This window comes from Theobroma cacao, chromosome 5, assembly GCF_053813885.1.
Source record: "Theobroma cacao isolate CCN51 chromosome 5, ASM5381388v1, whole genome shotgun sequence".
NCBI classification, from domain to species: Eukaryota; Viridiplantae; Streptophyta; class Magnoliopsida; order Malvales; family Malvaceae; genus Theobroma; species Theobroma cacao.
This window is the reverse complement of record NC_142643.1, coordinates 45,868,570-45,883,004: the sequence shown is the minus strand read 5'-3', so window position 1 is coordinate 45,883,004 and position 14,435 is coordinate 45,868,570. Positions and strand designations below refer to the sequence as shown.

General features: G+C 32.0%; 2 protein-coding genes across 3 annotated transcripts; one reads left to right on the top strand and one right to left on the bottom strand.

The window, feature by feature from the left end:
• Positions 1 to 829: 829 nt before the first annotated feature.
• Positions 830 to 8,588, top strand: LOC18600302 (uncharacterized). Its single transcript, XM_088806413.1, has 7 exons — positions 830 to 964; positions 1,738 to 2,298; positions 3,372 to 3,758; positions 5,447 to 5,887; positions 6,863 to 7,696; positions 8,105 to 8,205; positions 8,315 to 8,588. Exons 1-6 carry the CDS (start codon positions 851 to 853, stop codon positions 8,144 to 8,146), a joined length of 2,379 nt encoding a protein of 792 aa, XP_088662539.1. The 5' UTR covers positions 830 to 850; the 3' UTR covers positions 8,147 to 8,205; positions 8,315 to 8,588.
• Positions 8,589 to 8,966: 378 nt separating this feature from the next.
• Positions 8,967 to 14,217, bottom strand: LOC18600301 (adenylyl-sulfate kinase 3). 2 transcript variants are annotated; one of them, XM_007030666.3, is made up of 7 exons: positions 14,056 to 14,217; positions 13,255 to 13,403; positions 12,026 to 12,175; positions 10,700 to 10,818; positions 10,535 to 10,619; positions 9,698 to 9,744; positions 8,967 to 9,520 (listed from the first exon to the last, which is right to left on the bottom strand). In XM_007030666.3, exons 2-7 carry the CDS (start codon positions 13,376 to 13,378, stop codon positions 9,419 to 9,421), a joined length of 627 nt encoding a protein of 208 aa, XP_007030728.2. In that variant the 5' UTR covers positions 13,379 to 13,403; positions 14,056 to 14,217; the 3' UTR covers positions 8,967 to 9,418. The 2 variants fall into 2 exon arrangements, with proteins under 2 accessions (XP_007030728.2, XP_088662540.1); XM_088806414.1 differs by lacking the exon at positions 12,026 to 12,175.
• Positions 14,218 to 14,435: the final 218 nt, after the last annotated feature.

The following is a 14,435-nucleotide window of genomic DNA, read 5'->3' as shown; positions in this document are numbered from 1 at the left end:
TAAAACTTTAATTATTTCAATTATCATATTTTTTCTTTCACCTACATAGTGGGTGTACAAGATCCAGTATTATTAAACCAAATTAAGATACTTTTTCTTTTGATTTTAATGATAGAGTAAGATAATTTATTGTTAAAAAGCCTATTTCTATTTAATAATTTGATTTTAAAAATTTAATAATTTAATAACCCTTTGAATGATGCAAAACAAGGCAATCCAAGGCTAAGGATTTGTTTCTATATAAAAAAAAAAAACAGCTACAAAAGATTGTCTGTGGAAAATTCATGTATAATTCTCTCCCACTTTAGCTCATTCATTTCAAAGAAGTGATGGATTAATGTTGTTGGTAATACTAATTAAGATTTATCTTTCCTCCCAAATTAATGTTGTTAGTAATACTAGTAATTAGTGTATAGTCTCACTTTCCAAATTGAGTTAAGCACTTGTATTGTTGAGCCTGCAGTCAAGAAGGATAAATTGGGACTTAATTAAGATTAATAAAGGCTAATGCTTCATTCATTTTAATATCAAACTATCTTTTTGAACTGCTCTAATTATCAAAAGCTCAAAATCTGTTACTACATTCTTCAAGCCAGATTTTTTATTAAAAAAAAATGTTACTCTCGTATTTTTTTTCCCTTTCTGTCTTTCTTCTCCTCTACATCTTTACCGTTGTCACTCGTTTCTCTTCTTCGTAATAACAAAAAACTCCTCCGGTGCTCTTGTACTCTGCTTGCACTTCTCCCGACTTCACTATTTTCAAAACCAAAAAGAAAAAAAAAACTAAACCTAAATCTCAAGATTCATCCTTTAAAATGTGATTAAAGTTGTCGTGTCCGATTGTCCAAAAATGTTTACTTTTGCATCTGCATTTTCAAGAGAGCAAAGAATAGAAATCATTGATGAAGGAAATACAACAAGGCTTTCCAAGGGAATTGCTGATATTGTCTTTTTAGATAACACGGTTAGTATATTTTGTTTTTATTTTTATTTTAATACATTTTAAAAGAATTTTATTTTGAGAAATTAAATATAATGGTGACTATTTTTTAAAGTTATTTTTTTAAGACCACTCAAATATAGTTTTTTCTTTTTCAGAGTTCTCTTTTGTTTAATATTAATGGTCTCAAGCTTTTAGTGTGCTCAAATATGCTTGATGATGTACAGATAGCTACATAAACATTATGGTTATGAACAATTAACTTAACAAATTAGTCAAAATATTTTTGTCTAATATTAGAATTTAGACATATTTATATAAGAAAATGAGAATTAATTTCTCCTCAAGTGCACCTGTCGATGCATAGACAAACATCATTCTTTTTATTATATAAGCCAGGAATGATTTTCATTAAAAGAGAGAGTTAGTCAATTACGTAACCCTCCCAAAGCATGACAGCATCTATCTTGTCAAAAAACCACATCCCTGAACAGACCTCCTACTCATTTCCCCTATACAATCATGTTTACGCCGTATCTTCTCTCTGATCCCTCCATCCATCTGATCTCAACCCCCCGCCTTTTACCAACTTTTCTTGAATCCCCCATCCAAATTCCGTTCATGATCTTTAAGTCCACTTTCTCCTCAATGCGCTCAGTTTGCTTCGTTGCTATGACAAGGATGCATTGCCTGTTGTTTTTTCCATTGCCTGCCTGTGCTATTTTTCACATGTACCACTTGAATCCTTTTTATGTTTTGTTAATAATATCTAACGTATAAGAATTACATTTGTGTAGATGGACTTCCCTTGCTTGGCGTACCTGTTTTTGAGGGGAATCAATGTTGAAAGGATATGGTCCAATCAATTTTCAATTAGATCTGACTACACTCAGAATTTGACAAGGTTGTACATTTTGCATTGTGACAACTTAAAACACCTATTATCATTTTCTATGGCTAAAAGTCTGACTCATCTCAAAAGCTTTATAGTAATGAGATGCAAGTGCTTAAGAGAGATAATATTCACGGAGGATATAAAAGATAATATGATGGACCAGATTTTCCCTAAACTAGAACATTTGCAGTTGGAAGGCCTTCCCGAACTCACAAGATTTTGCCATGGAAGTCACTGTGAATTCCCCTTGTTGAAAGAGCTTATTATAGGGAATTGTCCTACATTTGAGACTTTCATCTCCAAGTCTACCTTGGTAAACGAAATTCATTTTATCCCTTCGAAGTGGCCATCATTAGAGAGAATGAAGGTATATGGATGTGACAAGGTGGAGATATTTGCTTCAGAAAATCTTTTGAGCTTCAGAGAATCAACAAATCAACAACCCTTATTTTGGGTCAATGAGGTATGAATATAAAAAACTATGTAAAACATTTACACATTTAGTTTGAATCAAAACTATATATTCAATGAACTTAATCAAATCCAAATATATTAATTGAATCAAAACATTTACACAAGCATTTCTTATGTTACCATACAACAAAAATATTGTAGCTTTTGCATACGGTGTTTGTTAAAATAACAATATTCTCACTTATGATATTCTCATCCTTACTAAACTGAGATAAATGCATTTAATATTTTTAGATTAACTCTTAGAAGATTTCTTTGTTTTGTTTTCATTTAAAAAGTTAAATTTTTTAAAAATTTCATTTCACATAACGAAAAATATTACGAGGGAGCAACAAAATAAAGCATTTTATTGTAAACTAGAAAAAAATTTAATTTCCTATATAAAAGTCAAGCAATATAGTATTTGAATTGTGTTTCTTGTTATTTTGCAATTTATTTTTTAAAGTAATCTAGGAACACATATGTAATATCTCAAAAAGAAAGAAAAGCATTCACTTACTCTCATTTATTGGTTGGAGACTTGGTGCGGTATGTACGGCAAAATCACCTGAAGTCTGCCTCTCCTTACTTACATGTGTCTGCTCATATCACCCTCAGAGCTAAGCCATACATGACACTCTGCTCACCTTAAATCCGTCCCCTGTACCAAGTCAGGCACCTTTCACTTCTCATACACCTACACATCCATTTCCCCTTTGTCACCTCGTAACCCCGTCGCGGTGCCATTTCTCCTGCACTGGCTTGGTCTCTATGCGACTTCCTTCCGCTTGTGGTCCCCTCCCGCAGTTGTAATACTTTTGCTATTTTGACACTGTTATGGGAGTAGTGTCATAGAGGTAAAACTTTTCTTATTTTGCTAACCATTGAAATTAATTAGAATGGTAAGAAAAGAAAAGTCAGCTGTAATACTTAGCTTGTACAATAAATGGAACATTGAGATCTTGTTGATGGTTCATCTATTTAACTTTGACTTCCAATTTAATGAGGGAGGTGAGGATGAATTTACATCATTGATTAGTTCAAAATCTTTAACTTTAGTCTAACACATTTGTTAATTTTCAGGTTACATTCCCCAATCTAGAAGAATTAACATTGGAGGGAAATGGCATTATGAAAGAGATATGGCATGGACAACTTAGAGCAGAGTGTGATGAAGGGAAACGATGCATTGTTTTTACCCGACTCAAGTCTTTGAAATTAAGTTGTCTACCAACTCTGGCTAGCTTCTGCTTAGGGGATCAAATCTTTGAATTCCCTGCCCTAGAGAATATGATTGTGACAGCATGCCCAAAGATGAAGATTTTTTGCCAAGGAGATTTAAGTACACCACAACTGCAAAAAGTGATATCGAAAGAAGATGAAGATGAAGATGATGAAGATGAAGGTGAAGAAAAAAGGTGGTGGGAAGGTGACCTTAAAACTACCATAAAATGGATGTTTGAAGAAAAGGTAAGCATCAATTTAAAAGATTTTCTTATGTTGCTTTGGTTTTTTATTTTGATTTTTCAACTGCATGCATTTGCTTTTCCTCGTCACCCTGTACTTAGTAAAATGTTGTTGGGAATGAGGCGGCTTCCAAAACATGCTAATATTTAAAGTAGAATTGTTGTAGAATTAGTTTATTAATTTTGCATAGAGCTTCTAAATATTAATAAACAAATTTACTATAAAAATGTAGTTTTGGAGCCTCAATGCATAGCCAATTCAAGAATTCTTGCTTTCCTCTTTCAATATGATGTTCCTTATGATTAAAAAATGTCTAAAATAGTAAAGTATCAATTAAAATGATTTAAATGTAAGAATTTTACAAACACAAATATAGTGTGCATAAAGGGTATAAATTATTGAAACAAACAGTAAGAAATGAATAGAAGTAGAAGTACGTTGAAACCACTGACCAAAAAAAAAAGAAAATCAAAATTGAAAAGTAACAATCTCAAGTACCTTAAACACAACAGCATAGAAAAGCAAAAAACAATAATATTGCATGTAGAAATAAGGAAAACAAGATCCAAAATCTTAGATCTAGATTTAATGTCTATTTAGGGCAATGAACTAAGTTGAAATATCACATCTTGAGTTTTCAGATCCTTTACTGGTAGTTTAAGGAAAAAAAAAAAACTACTCCTAGAAAGAAGTAAAGAAAAATTGTTCTGGAGAAAAGGAAAAAAAAAACTCTAACAAAACCTAAATTAAAAGTATCAAATCTAAAACTTTTTCGAATGTTTTACTGATATTTTATTTTTGGAAGATGAAAGGAAAGTGTGTTTTGAAAATACTAAATGTTGAAAATGAAAAAACACAAACTAGAAAATAAACCGAAAGTGTAATTTGAACAAAAAAAAGAAGCAAGAAATAGGGAATGATACTTTCAAAAAAGAAAAAAAAACAAGAACAAATGGTGGGAAACAAACAAGGAAGAGTTTGGTTTTAGAAAGAGAAGAAGAAAATGGCGGCGGTCGATGTTTTAGAGAGAAGAAAGAAAGGAACAAATGGGTTTTTGTTTAGGCTTTTTTCATCATAAATACTACAATGTTAAAATGTTAGAATGGATAAGATCAAAAATAAATTAAGATTTTATTACATTTATATCCAAATTCAATCTATATATTGAACAAAAAGTTTACCATTATTTTTCTTTCTTTTGCTCCAAATGATGTTATAAAAGGTTTATAATTTGCAATAAATTAAAGTCATCTGATTTTTATACTTTAAAAATAAAAAATTACAATGTTCACTGCATGACACAAAAAATCAACCATAAAAACTTTATCGCAAAATATCAAATATTTCTTTTTTAGTCATCCTATTTTGAGTGCTGGTAAAAAATATTTTATATTATAAATGATCATTAGATTTATGAAAAATTAGAGAAAAAAATTTAAAAGAGAATAGTTGACCCCATAATAGCGGAGCCAAATTCTTGTTATACTCGAGCAACTAGCCTATCTTCTGTTGTCATTTTTGGTGCTATTTTAAATGTAAATTAATTACATGTTTATGGATAATTGAAATTGTTTATAATTTAGTTTGAATTTTTTGATTAAATCAGTTTTCTTTGTTAAAATAAAAAAAATTAAATTTTTATTATTTCAATTATTCTTGTACTAACTAGTGCAATTCATCAGATTCCATAGATTGGATACAGCAATTTGAGACTCTCTGATACTTCTGAGTTGATGAAAATATGGAGCGAAAATCCTCAAGAAATTTTACCTTTCAAATATCTTGAATTTTTAGAAGTTCATGATTGTAGCAGCTTGAGGTGGCTTTTTACACATCCCACGGCTTTGAGCCTACCACGTCTCCGTACGTTGAAAGTAAAAAATTGCATTGTGATGGAACATATCATCAAAGAGGAAGGACCAGATGAACAAGTGGCAAGTTTCTATCAAGGAAACAAAATACTCGAATTTCCATCTTTGGAAGAACTTGAAGTGGTTGGTTGTCCCCAAATGTTTGCATTTGCATCTGCATTTTCAAGAGAGCAAAGAATAGAAACGATTGATGATATTGATGGAGGAAATACAACATGGGTTTCCAAGGGAATTGTTGATACTGCCTTTTTCGATAACACGGTTAGTATATTTTATTTTTGGTTTTTTTAAAAATTTGAAAAGAATTTTATTTTAAGAAATTTATTTTCATGGTGGTTATTTTTTTAAAATTATTTTTTAAGACCACTCAAATAAATGGTTTTTCCTTTTCTAGTGTTCTCTTTTGTTTAATCCTAATGATCTTAGGCTTTTAGCCCACTCAAATATACTTGACAATGTACAAAATAGCTATATGAAATTATGGTTATGAACATTTAAATTAACAAATTGGTCAAAATATTTTTTGTCTAATATTAAAACTTAGACATATTTATATATGAAAATATTTAATATCCAAAAGAAAATTCAAAATAAACTGTTTCCAATATAAAGGACAAATTACATTGTCATTTAAGCAAATTTACATTATAATTAAAGTAAATTTCTCTATTTATCATTATCATTAAGATTATTCTTAAAGTCAATTGTTTTAAATATATGTACTTATGCATGCGACACATGTGTTGAGAACTAATAATTCAAAAGTTCAAATCATAAGAAAAGCAAAAAGTTTAGTATATGTAAATATCTTTGTGACATAACAAAAGAAAATGTCTTCTTTTGTAGAAAAGAAAAATGAGGATTTGCAAAATAAAATAATTAAAAAAATAGATAAATTAGATATTCATATGCTCCCAGTCCAAAAAAAAAGAAGGCAAACTTAATAATACAAAAAAGATTTGAAAAACTTAATTGTAGTCTCCGCGTATATAAATGCCTTATTTTGCTTCCTAATCAAAATGGGGGAAAGGGGAAAAAGTGAGGAAATAAAATAAATACAAGGTAAAATTTTTCATTACGTTTGTATTATTATTATTTTTTTTGCATTTTTCCCTCTATTAGTTGTATATATTTATTCTAATATTAAAATTGTTACTTTCCCAACCCTTTCTTGTATCTTATCTTGTAGGACTACAATTTATTTTTCCTCATTGACAAAGAAAATAAATTTTACAGGTGGCATTCCCTCGTTTAGATTCTTTGCATATCGAAGGCCTGGGGCAATTGAGGAAAATATGGGATGATAAGGTCGCTATGAATTCATTTTGTAAGCTGCGATACCTTACGGTGAAAGACTGTGAAAGACTTTCAAATATTTTTCCATTTAACATGATGGAAAGACTTCAGAAACTGTGTACACCGGAGATAGTGAACTGTGATTCATTAGAAGAAATAATTGGACCTCAAGGACTCAATTCCAATGAATCACATGCAGTAACAGCCACTGAATTAAAGCTGTCAGAACTTCCTGAGCTCACACATCTCTCCAAAGAAGAAATTCCACTTGGAGAAGTAGTTTTCAACAACTTAGAATATTTAAAAGTGTCGAGATGTGGTAAACTAAAGAATTTAGTGCCATCTTCAGTCTCTTTCAAAAATTTGGAAACTCTGAAAGTATCAAAATGTCACGGATTAATGAATTTAGTAACACTCCCAGTGGCTAGGAGCATGGTCTTACTTGAAGAAATGAGTATTACAGATTGCCAAATGTTAGAAGAAATCATAGCTTCTACAAGTGATGAAGTGATGGATGGCATTATTTTCTCTGAACTGGAATCTTTAGAACTTGGTGGTCTTCCGAGCCTATCAAGGTTCTGCTCAGGGAATTATATGCTTGGATTCCGTTCCTTGGAAAAGGTAATCATGAGACAATGTCCAAAGATGGAAATATTCTCAAAGGGAGAGTTAAGCACACCAAAGCTGCACGGAATACGATTGACTGAAGGTGAATATGTAGGACTTTGGGAAGGAAACCTTAATGCCACTATTCAGCAATTGTTTAAAAAAAAGGTATGCATCAATTCAATAAAATTTCCTTACTACTTTTTCATAGTCTTCTTTGTATAGCATCATTAGTTTAGAGCCTTGTGTGTTCCAACTGAATTTCAACATTGCCTGAGTGTGTGGCTTCCGTAGTATGCTTAAAACATGCCATTGTTACATTTCTTGTAACAACAGATTTTTTCTGCATTTTGCTCTTTGCTTGAAAGAAGTTCGCTGAAAATGTATGAATTATGACATTAAGCATCTTGCTGGAAATATAAAACTAAGCCTTTAGCTTCCTATCCATGGAAGAAGTATGTAGTTATGAGTTCACTGAAAATGGTTGTACGGTATAGTTTTTGGTGACTTTGAATGTATAGCTAATTTAACAATTCATGCTTTCACCTTTCAATATATTGTTCCTTATGATTACAGAATGTCCAAAATTGTGAAGAAGAGACTAAGGTTTCCCTTTAGTCGTCCAAGTTGGAATAAGGCAAGTTATTGTTGTACTTGTGAGACACTACTTTCAAAGGGTAAGTAGATCTTCTACTTCCATATAATCTTCAGTACTCTACTTGATTTCCTTCACCATGGTGCAATTGCTTTGTAGAGTTATAGTGAAGATGCCCTTTTCCATTGCAGGTTGAATTGCTCTACTCAAGTATGATGATTCTGCTCGGTTGGCAGCCATATTCTCTGGAATCCAAATAGTTATCTCACTTTCTTGTTTCTCTAAATTTGCTATAAATTTCCATATGTAGCTTAAATTGTCGGTATTGAATATTCAGGCGCATGGCATTGTAAAATGCAAACTTGTGTTCTTTTGTTTGTAAGGTCCATCAGCCAAGACTCCCCTGTTTCAATAACCCCATAAGGATTGCAAATTTTATTCAAATAGACATCATTAAATCTCTCACCCTTCTTAGATTTCAATCATTTAATGAAAGTACATCCTTTTTCTGATAATTTGACAATTTATTCTAGTTTAAACTTTCTATATATTGGACCCCGAGGCCTGCTGATAAACATCCCACCTAGAGAAGAACTCAAGAAAATAAAACTTACAGAATACAAAAAGAAATAGAACAAAAATAGACCAAATGCTAGCAAAACAGAGGAGCAGCCTCCTTGTTTCTTCTCCCTTTGAAAAGAAGGAAAAGAGATTATTTATTTCGAGATTCTTGTAAGCAAATGTGAGTATGTGACAAAAGGCTAAATTCTTCCTCAAGAATTCTTCAATTTATTAAAGGCATGCACCAAGACATTTATAATAATCCAGGATAAAGAATAATATGGGGAATGCATTGGAAACCTTTCACCTCCAGGGATAGGAAAGATCAAATGTACTTATTTTGCAAAGTAGAAACATCAGAATGACAATCTTCCGAATGAGAGGCAGGGGTAATGTGTTAATGACCAGATATGCCACTCATTCTACAAAATAGCAGGCACAGTTGGTTTTCATTAACTTATATCCAGAATACAACTAATACATCAGATGACCTGCATCTGAAATATCCAGTAATATAATGTTTGTTAATGACCAGATACGCCCACTGATTCTAAACCCTGTGAACTCAAAAATGAAATTTACTTTGATGAAATAATCTTCCTTTTCGAACTACTAGATGATGTAATTAGTCCTGACTAATCACCATTTTGGCAAGTGGTGTGCAGCAAGCGAATTGAATCCAACAAGAAATCTTTTCAATGCAACCTCCTTTGAGGGATCAACAGAGACTTTTATTAATGATCTCGCAGATACCCTTTCTCTTCCAAGTAAGAAACTACTTCCCCTGCCATAGCACCTGGTGTGGGGCAATCTCCATCTTTCTGCTGTATTTCTATCTGGAAAGAAGGACAAAGATTATCTTTTTCAAGATTTGTAGAAAAATCATCCATTATATAATGGGTAGTATTTGAGAGTAAATGTAATATGTAAATGATTTTTAGGAATTAGTAGTCTAATTGGAGAAATGACCTACATTTCAAGTTTAACATTTAGCATAGCAACTAAACACATACCTCACAGTTCAGGGGTGGCTCATAAGGATCATCTATGCCAGTAAAACCTACAACATAATACTATTAGTTAGGAAAGGCAGAAGGGCGAGGGATCATTTATTTCATTAGCCCAAATTAAAATGATAAAAGTATCGTTAGTCATTAATAACTTAAATGCGTCAATGTTAAAACTGGTTGTATGTATGATCTTGAATGCAGAGATATCAGATCCAATTAGGGGGAAAAAATCTATAAGAAACCCAAGGTTCCAAATGGAAGTATATTCCAAAGATAAGTGCATTTAAGAAAATAAAGGATACTGAGATCTCCAGCAACTTGCAGGTCCTGGCAAACTGAGGGAATTTTTAGGGCTTGTAACACAGTACAAATAAGGTAGCATTTGAATTCTTGAGATTAATTACCAAAATTTAATCTTGTATAATAAAAAATTTAAAATTTTAGAATGTCACAGGGGAAAAAAAACTTACCCTTCCAGTTAAAAATACAATGTGTTTAGGGCATGCAACACAGAAAATCTTGGGATTTGAAGGGTACTTGAAAAGCATCAGTAAATCATGTCATATTCTGATGTTCTAGAGCGATAAAGATGACAAGAAGAGAGAAAAATAAAAATCTATAATAAAAGACATGATTCATGAAGCAGAAAAGATGCTCCTATTCAAACATAGTGGTAATCATTCCCCATTTTGTCCCTTTAATTTAATTAATTTTTTTGAAAAAACAAAAAATGGAATGGCCAACATCATAATTTTCCCCCATGGTTTCTCCAAGGATTGGAGCATGAGCAGTATAAGCAGGCAACTCTTGTTAATGAATGTATTATAGTAAGAAGCACACCTTTAATCTTTCCAGCACGTGCAAGCTTGTAAAGGCCTTTTGAATCTCTTGCCTCACACAATTCCAGAGGCATGTTCATGAAAACCTGTACACATAAAAGGGCAATTCAGCTTTGAGAAAAACATAAAAAAAATCAAGATGAAAACCATCCTCAAGGAGCCTTGCCTCTATAAAATTAGCATCAGGCAACATAGCACGGCATGCATCCCGGTCTTTCCTATACGGAGATATTAAACTGGCAATGCAGATTAAACCAGCGTCTGCAAAGAGCTTTGCCACTTCCCCTGAATCAGATGCACAAAGGCTTAGAAATAACTCGAACAAAATGTGCCAGAGAAGAGCCGAGCCATAAGCACACCTTAGGCTCTAGCAGAACAAAAGTTGAACACCCACAAGCCTTCTACTCATATCAAACATTTTTTTTTTTTGAAAAGCATATTTATTAGCCTTGAGAACCAGTATGCCATTCTAAGTCTCTTGCTTAATTGGCAGGAGACTTTCCTTGGCATAAGGACCTGGTATGGGCAAAGGTTAATAGTTAGTATGTTCAGACTTCACGATGTCCTTGTTTACTCTTACATTTTTTTTTTTTTGGAGTAATTATACATGTATAGTGATCAGTACATAGGGTTCACATATGCTAATCAATTCATAGGGCTTTGGCCATTCAAAAAGAATCAATAAATACCCATGAAAACATAAAAACAGCAAACAAACTGATGCAAGTTCACAATTTGCTGCATGATTCAATTGCTAATCAGTCTGTAAGGTCAAGGTGGTAAGAACAAGCAATACATAAAAGAAGAAAACTCATTTTAAAATAGATCTCAAAACAAAAGGAAAAGAACTTGTCCCAGGATTTGGAACACCATATTACATATCTTGTAAACAACTGACACTAAAAAACAGCCAGATATCATCCCTGCATGTTGAGGCCAGCAAAAGCTGATTCCTGACATTTTCCAAAGACAGTCATACCAGTTGGTTTTGTTGCTACAATTTATCTCCTGTTTTAATATAGAAAAGGAAAGCAAAACTCAAGGAATGCATAAAAGAAGAAAACTCATTTTAAAATAGATCTCAAAACAAAGAAAAAGAACTTGTCCCAGGATTTAAAACACCATATTACATATCTTGTAAACAACTGACACTAAAAAACAGCCAGATATTATCCCTGCATGTTGAGGCTAGCAAAAGCTGATTTCTCACATTTCCTAAAGACAGTTATACTAGCTGGTTTTGTTACTACCAACTTATCTGCCATTTTAATATAGAAAAGGAAAGCAAAACTCAAGACACCAAATATCAAAATTAGTAGTATACGAAATTATTTTAGATGCTTTGTGAATGACATAAATAGAACAAACTTTAAACATTAATAGTCCCAAAAAGAATATAAGGTTAGTCGTTATTTTTAAATACACAACAAATTATTTAGTCACACCAAAGTCTAAACTCCAGAGACTTCTACTTTCTCAAGAGCATACTTACCAACCCTACGTATATTTTCTGTTCGATCGTCTGCCTTGAAACCAAGATCCTTATTTAGTCCATGCCGAAGGTTATCACCATCAAGTATGTAAGATAGCTTTCCCCTTGTATACAATTCTCTACTTAGTGAACACGCAAGTGTGCTTTTTCCTAAACATTGTAAACAAAAAGCTAAACAAAAATATATAATAACCACAGACAGGGCAGCTCAGTTTGATTCTTTCAGCAATATAGCCCTACCTCAACCTTTTAGAGATGGTAACAATAAAGTTTTAAAGAGCCACATCAATCTAAAAACATGAGCAATGAAACTGCAAACAGCTCAGGCTAGTAAGAATATCAGGCAATTCTATAACTGTTTTACTTCGTAACATTCAACAATTAATTTAGAAGCAACATATTCCAACCAATAGCCACTCCAGCAAAAAACAAGTAATTTGTCAGTTGTAAGATCATTAATAAAACTCTTTTAGCATAAAAGGTTCCTGGAATTTAGCAGATACCCTTTCTCTTAGCAATTTGCTAAGTTCCAACCAATAGCCACTCCAGCAAAAAGGTTCCTGGAACTTAGCAAATTGCTTCTGCTAAATGAGTTACAAAAATTGAATTCAACAAATTAAGTCAGAACTCATAAACCAAAAATCAGATGAAGGTTAAATGCAGTAAAGTATTAAAAGAAAAGGAAATAAAAGATAAATTATTCATATTCAAAACTCCTTATGTGGTAACAGATATCTAAATTTAAGTCCTGTTACACACTCTCCTTTAAGATATTTACAATAACAGCAATAAAGGAAGAAGTTATGTCCAAAGTGATCAGGGACATTACATGACAAGGAGAAATTATATCTGAAGTAATCAGGGTTATTACAGGAAACAATTGTTGTTTATTGCTGTACAATCTTGTCTAGATCTTCTCTGCATAAATGACATGTTTTCAGATGAAAAAAATAGAATGAGCAAAGAATATATGTTTCGGCACCTTTAGTTCTAAAACTATGATGCAAACATAAGTTCATGCATGCAGTTGTCAATCACAAATAGTATGTTGTTAGAATGTAGTTCCTTAACAGCAAATTCTAGTCCATTGAAAATCCAGTCGGGATAGAATTTTCAAATTCAAAGCCAAGAGGAAGCAAATAAAGCTGCTAAAACTTTTTAGTTTTCCAAGAAGGATAAGTTTAATTCAGAATTAGAAAGCACATATCAAAGTTCATTTGACTATAAACCTGATCCACTGAGACCCGTAATCCATACAACACAACCCTTTTGGTTAAGCAGCTTCTGCCTTTCAAGCTTCCCAATTGGTGATTCTTGCCAAAATATATTTGTTGAATTTCCCATAGTAGACATCTTAAGTTATGTAGTCTTTGATTCTCTGTGTAAACAAGTAAACACAGAATTGGTAACAGCAACCCAATAACCACATATTGAATAACATTAGCCACTTGAAAATAGTATGAGATTTTATATGTTAATTACAGAAACCTAAAATCCAAATCGAAATACTCTTTACAAATTCATAAAATTATCAATTGTTTTTGGAATCAAGCTGCCAAATGATACACAACATTTCTATAGCTTTTCTTTCATTTCATTCGCATTTTTTCTAGACTGCACTTGGCATCCTTTTATCCTACACATCATAATGAGGATAGGGAATCTCCAACATTAAACAGCTAATGAAACTTGCCAAACAAAACCACATTTTATCTATACAATGATCAAAGATGTCATCTTTTGTTATTCAAATAAAACTAACCATTTCGAACCCTTAATTGTTTCGAAGACTTTGAACAAATTAAAAACCCAATAACCTCATAGAAAGAGTTCCCATGATCTAAAAATGATGACATCTACAACACTAAAGTTGAAAAATTCTGCACAAAAACAATACAATGCTTCATCATATAAATATAGACATAAATGTAAACCAACAAAAAGAGACAATTTTCATCACATTTTGTTGCGTTTCCATTGTAATTAGCAACTACTTATCGCATGAAACTAAGAGAAAGAGTGTCAAATACCTGTGTGAGAGAGAGAGAAGCCGGTTGAAAGCTATAAGCTTTGCAAGTTTGCTTTTTGTTGGTTGATTGAGAAGCAAAGTTGAAAGAAACAAAAGAGAGAGAGAAACTATGAATGGGAGAGGAGATGAGCATGAGCTGAAGACGGCATAGACATAGGAAAACAAAAAGGGGATCAGTTACTTTCATAGGAAAAATTAATATTTCTTTACTTTTTTAGCTTTTTCTGTTTTTATTTCTAATTAATAATACGATATTATAAAGAAAATAATTTTGTTACTTATTTTAGGTTTCATTAATAATACTAATAATCAGCTTCAAAAACAATAATAATACCAATAGCCTTTGTTGTTTATAATTAAGAAGTGATTTTTATAATTTTC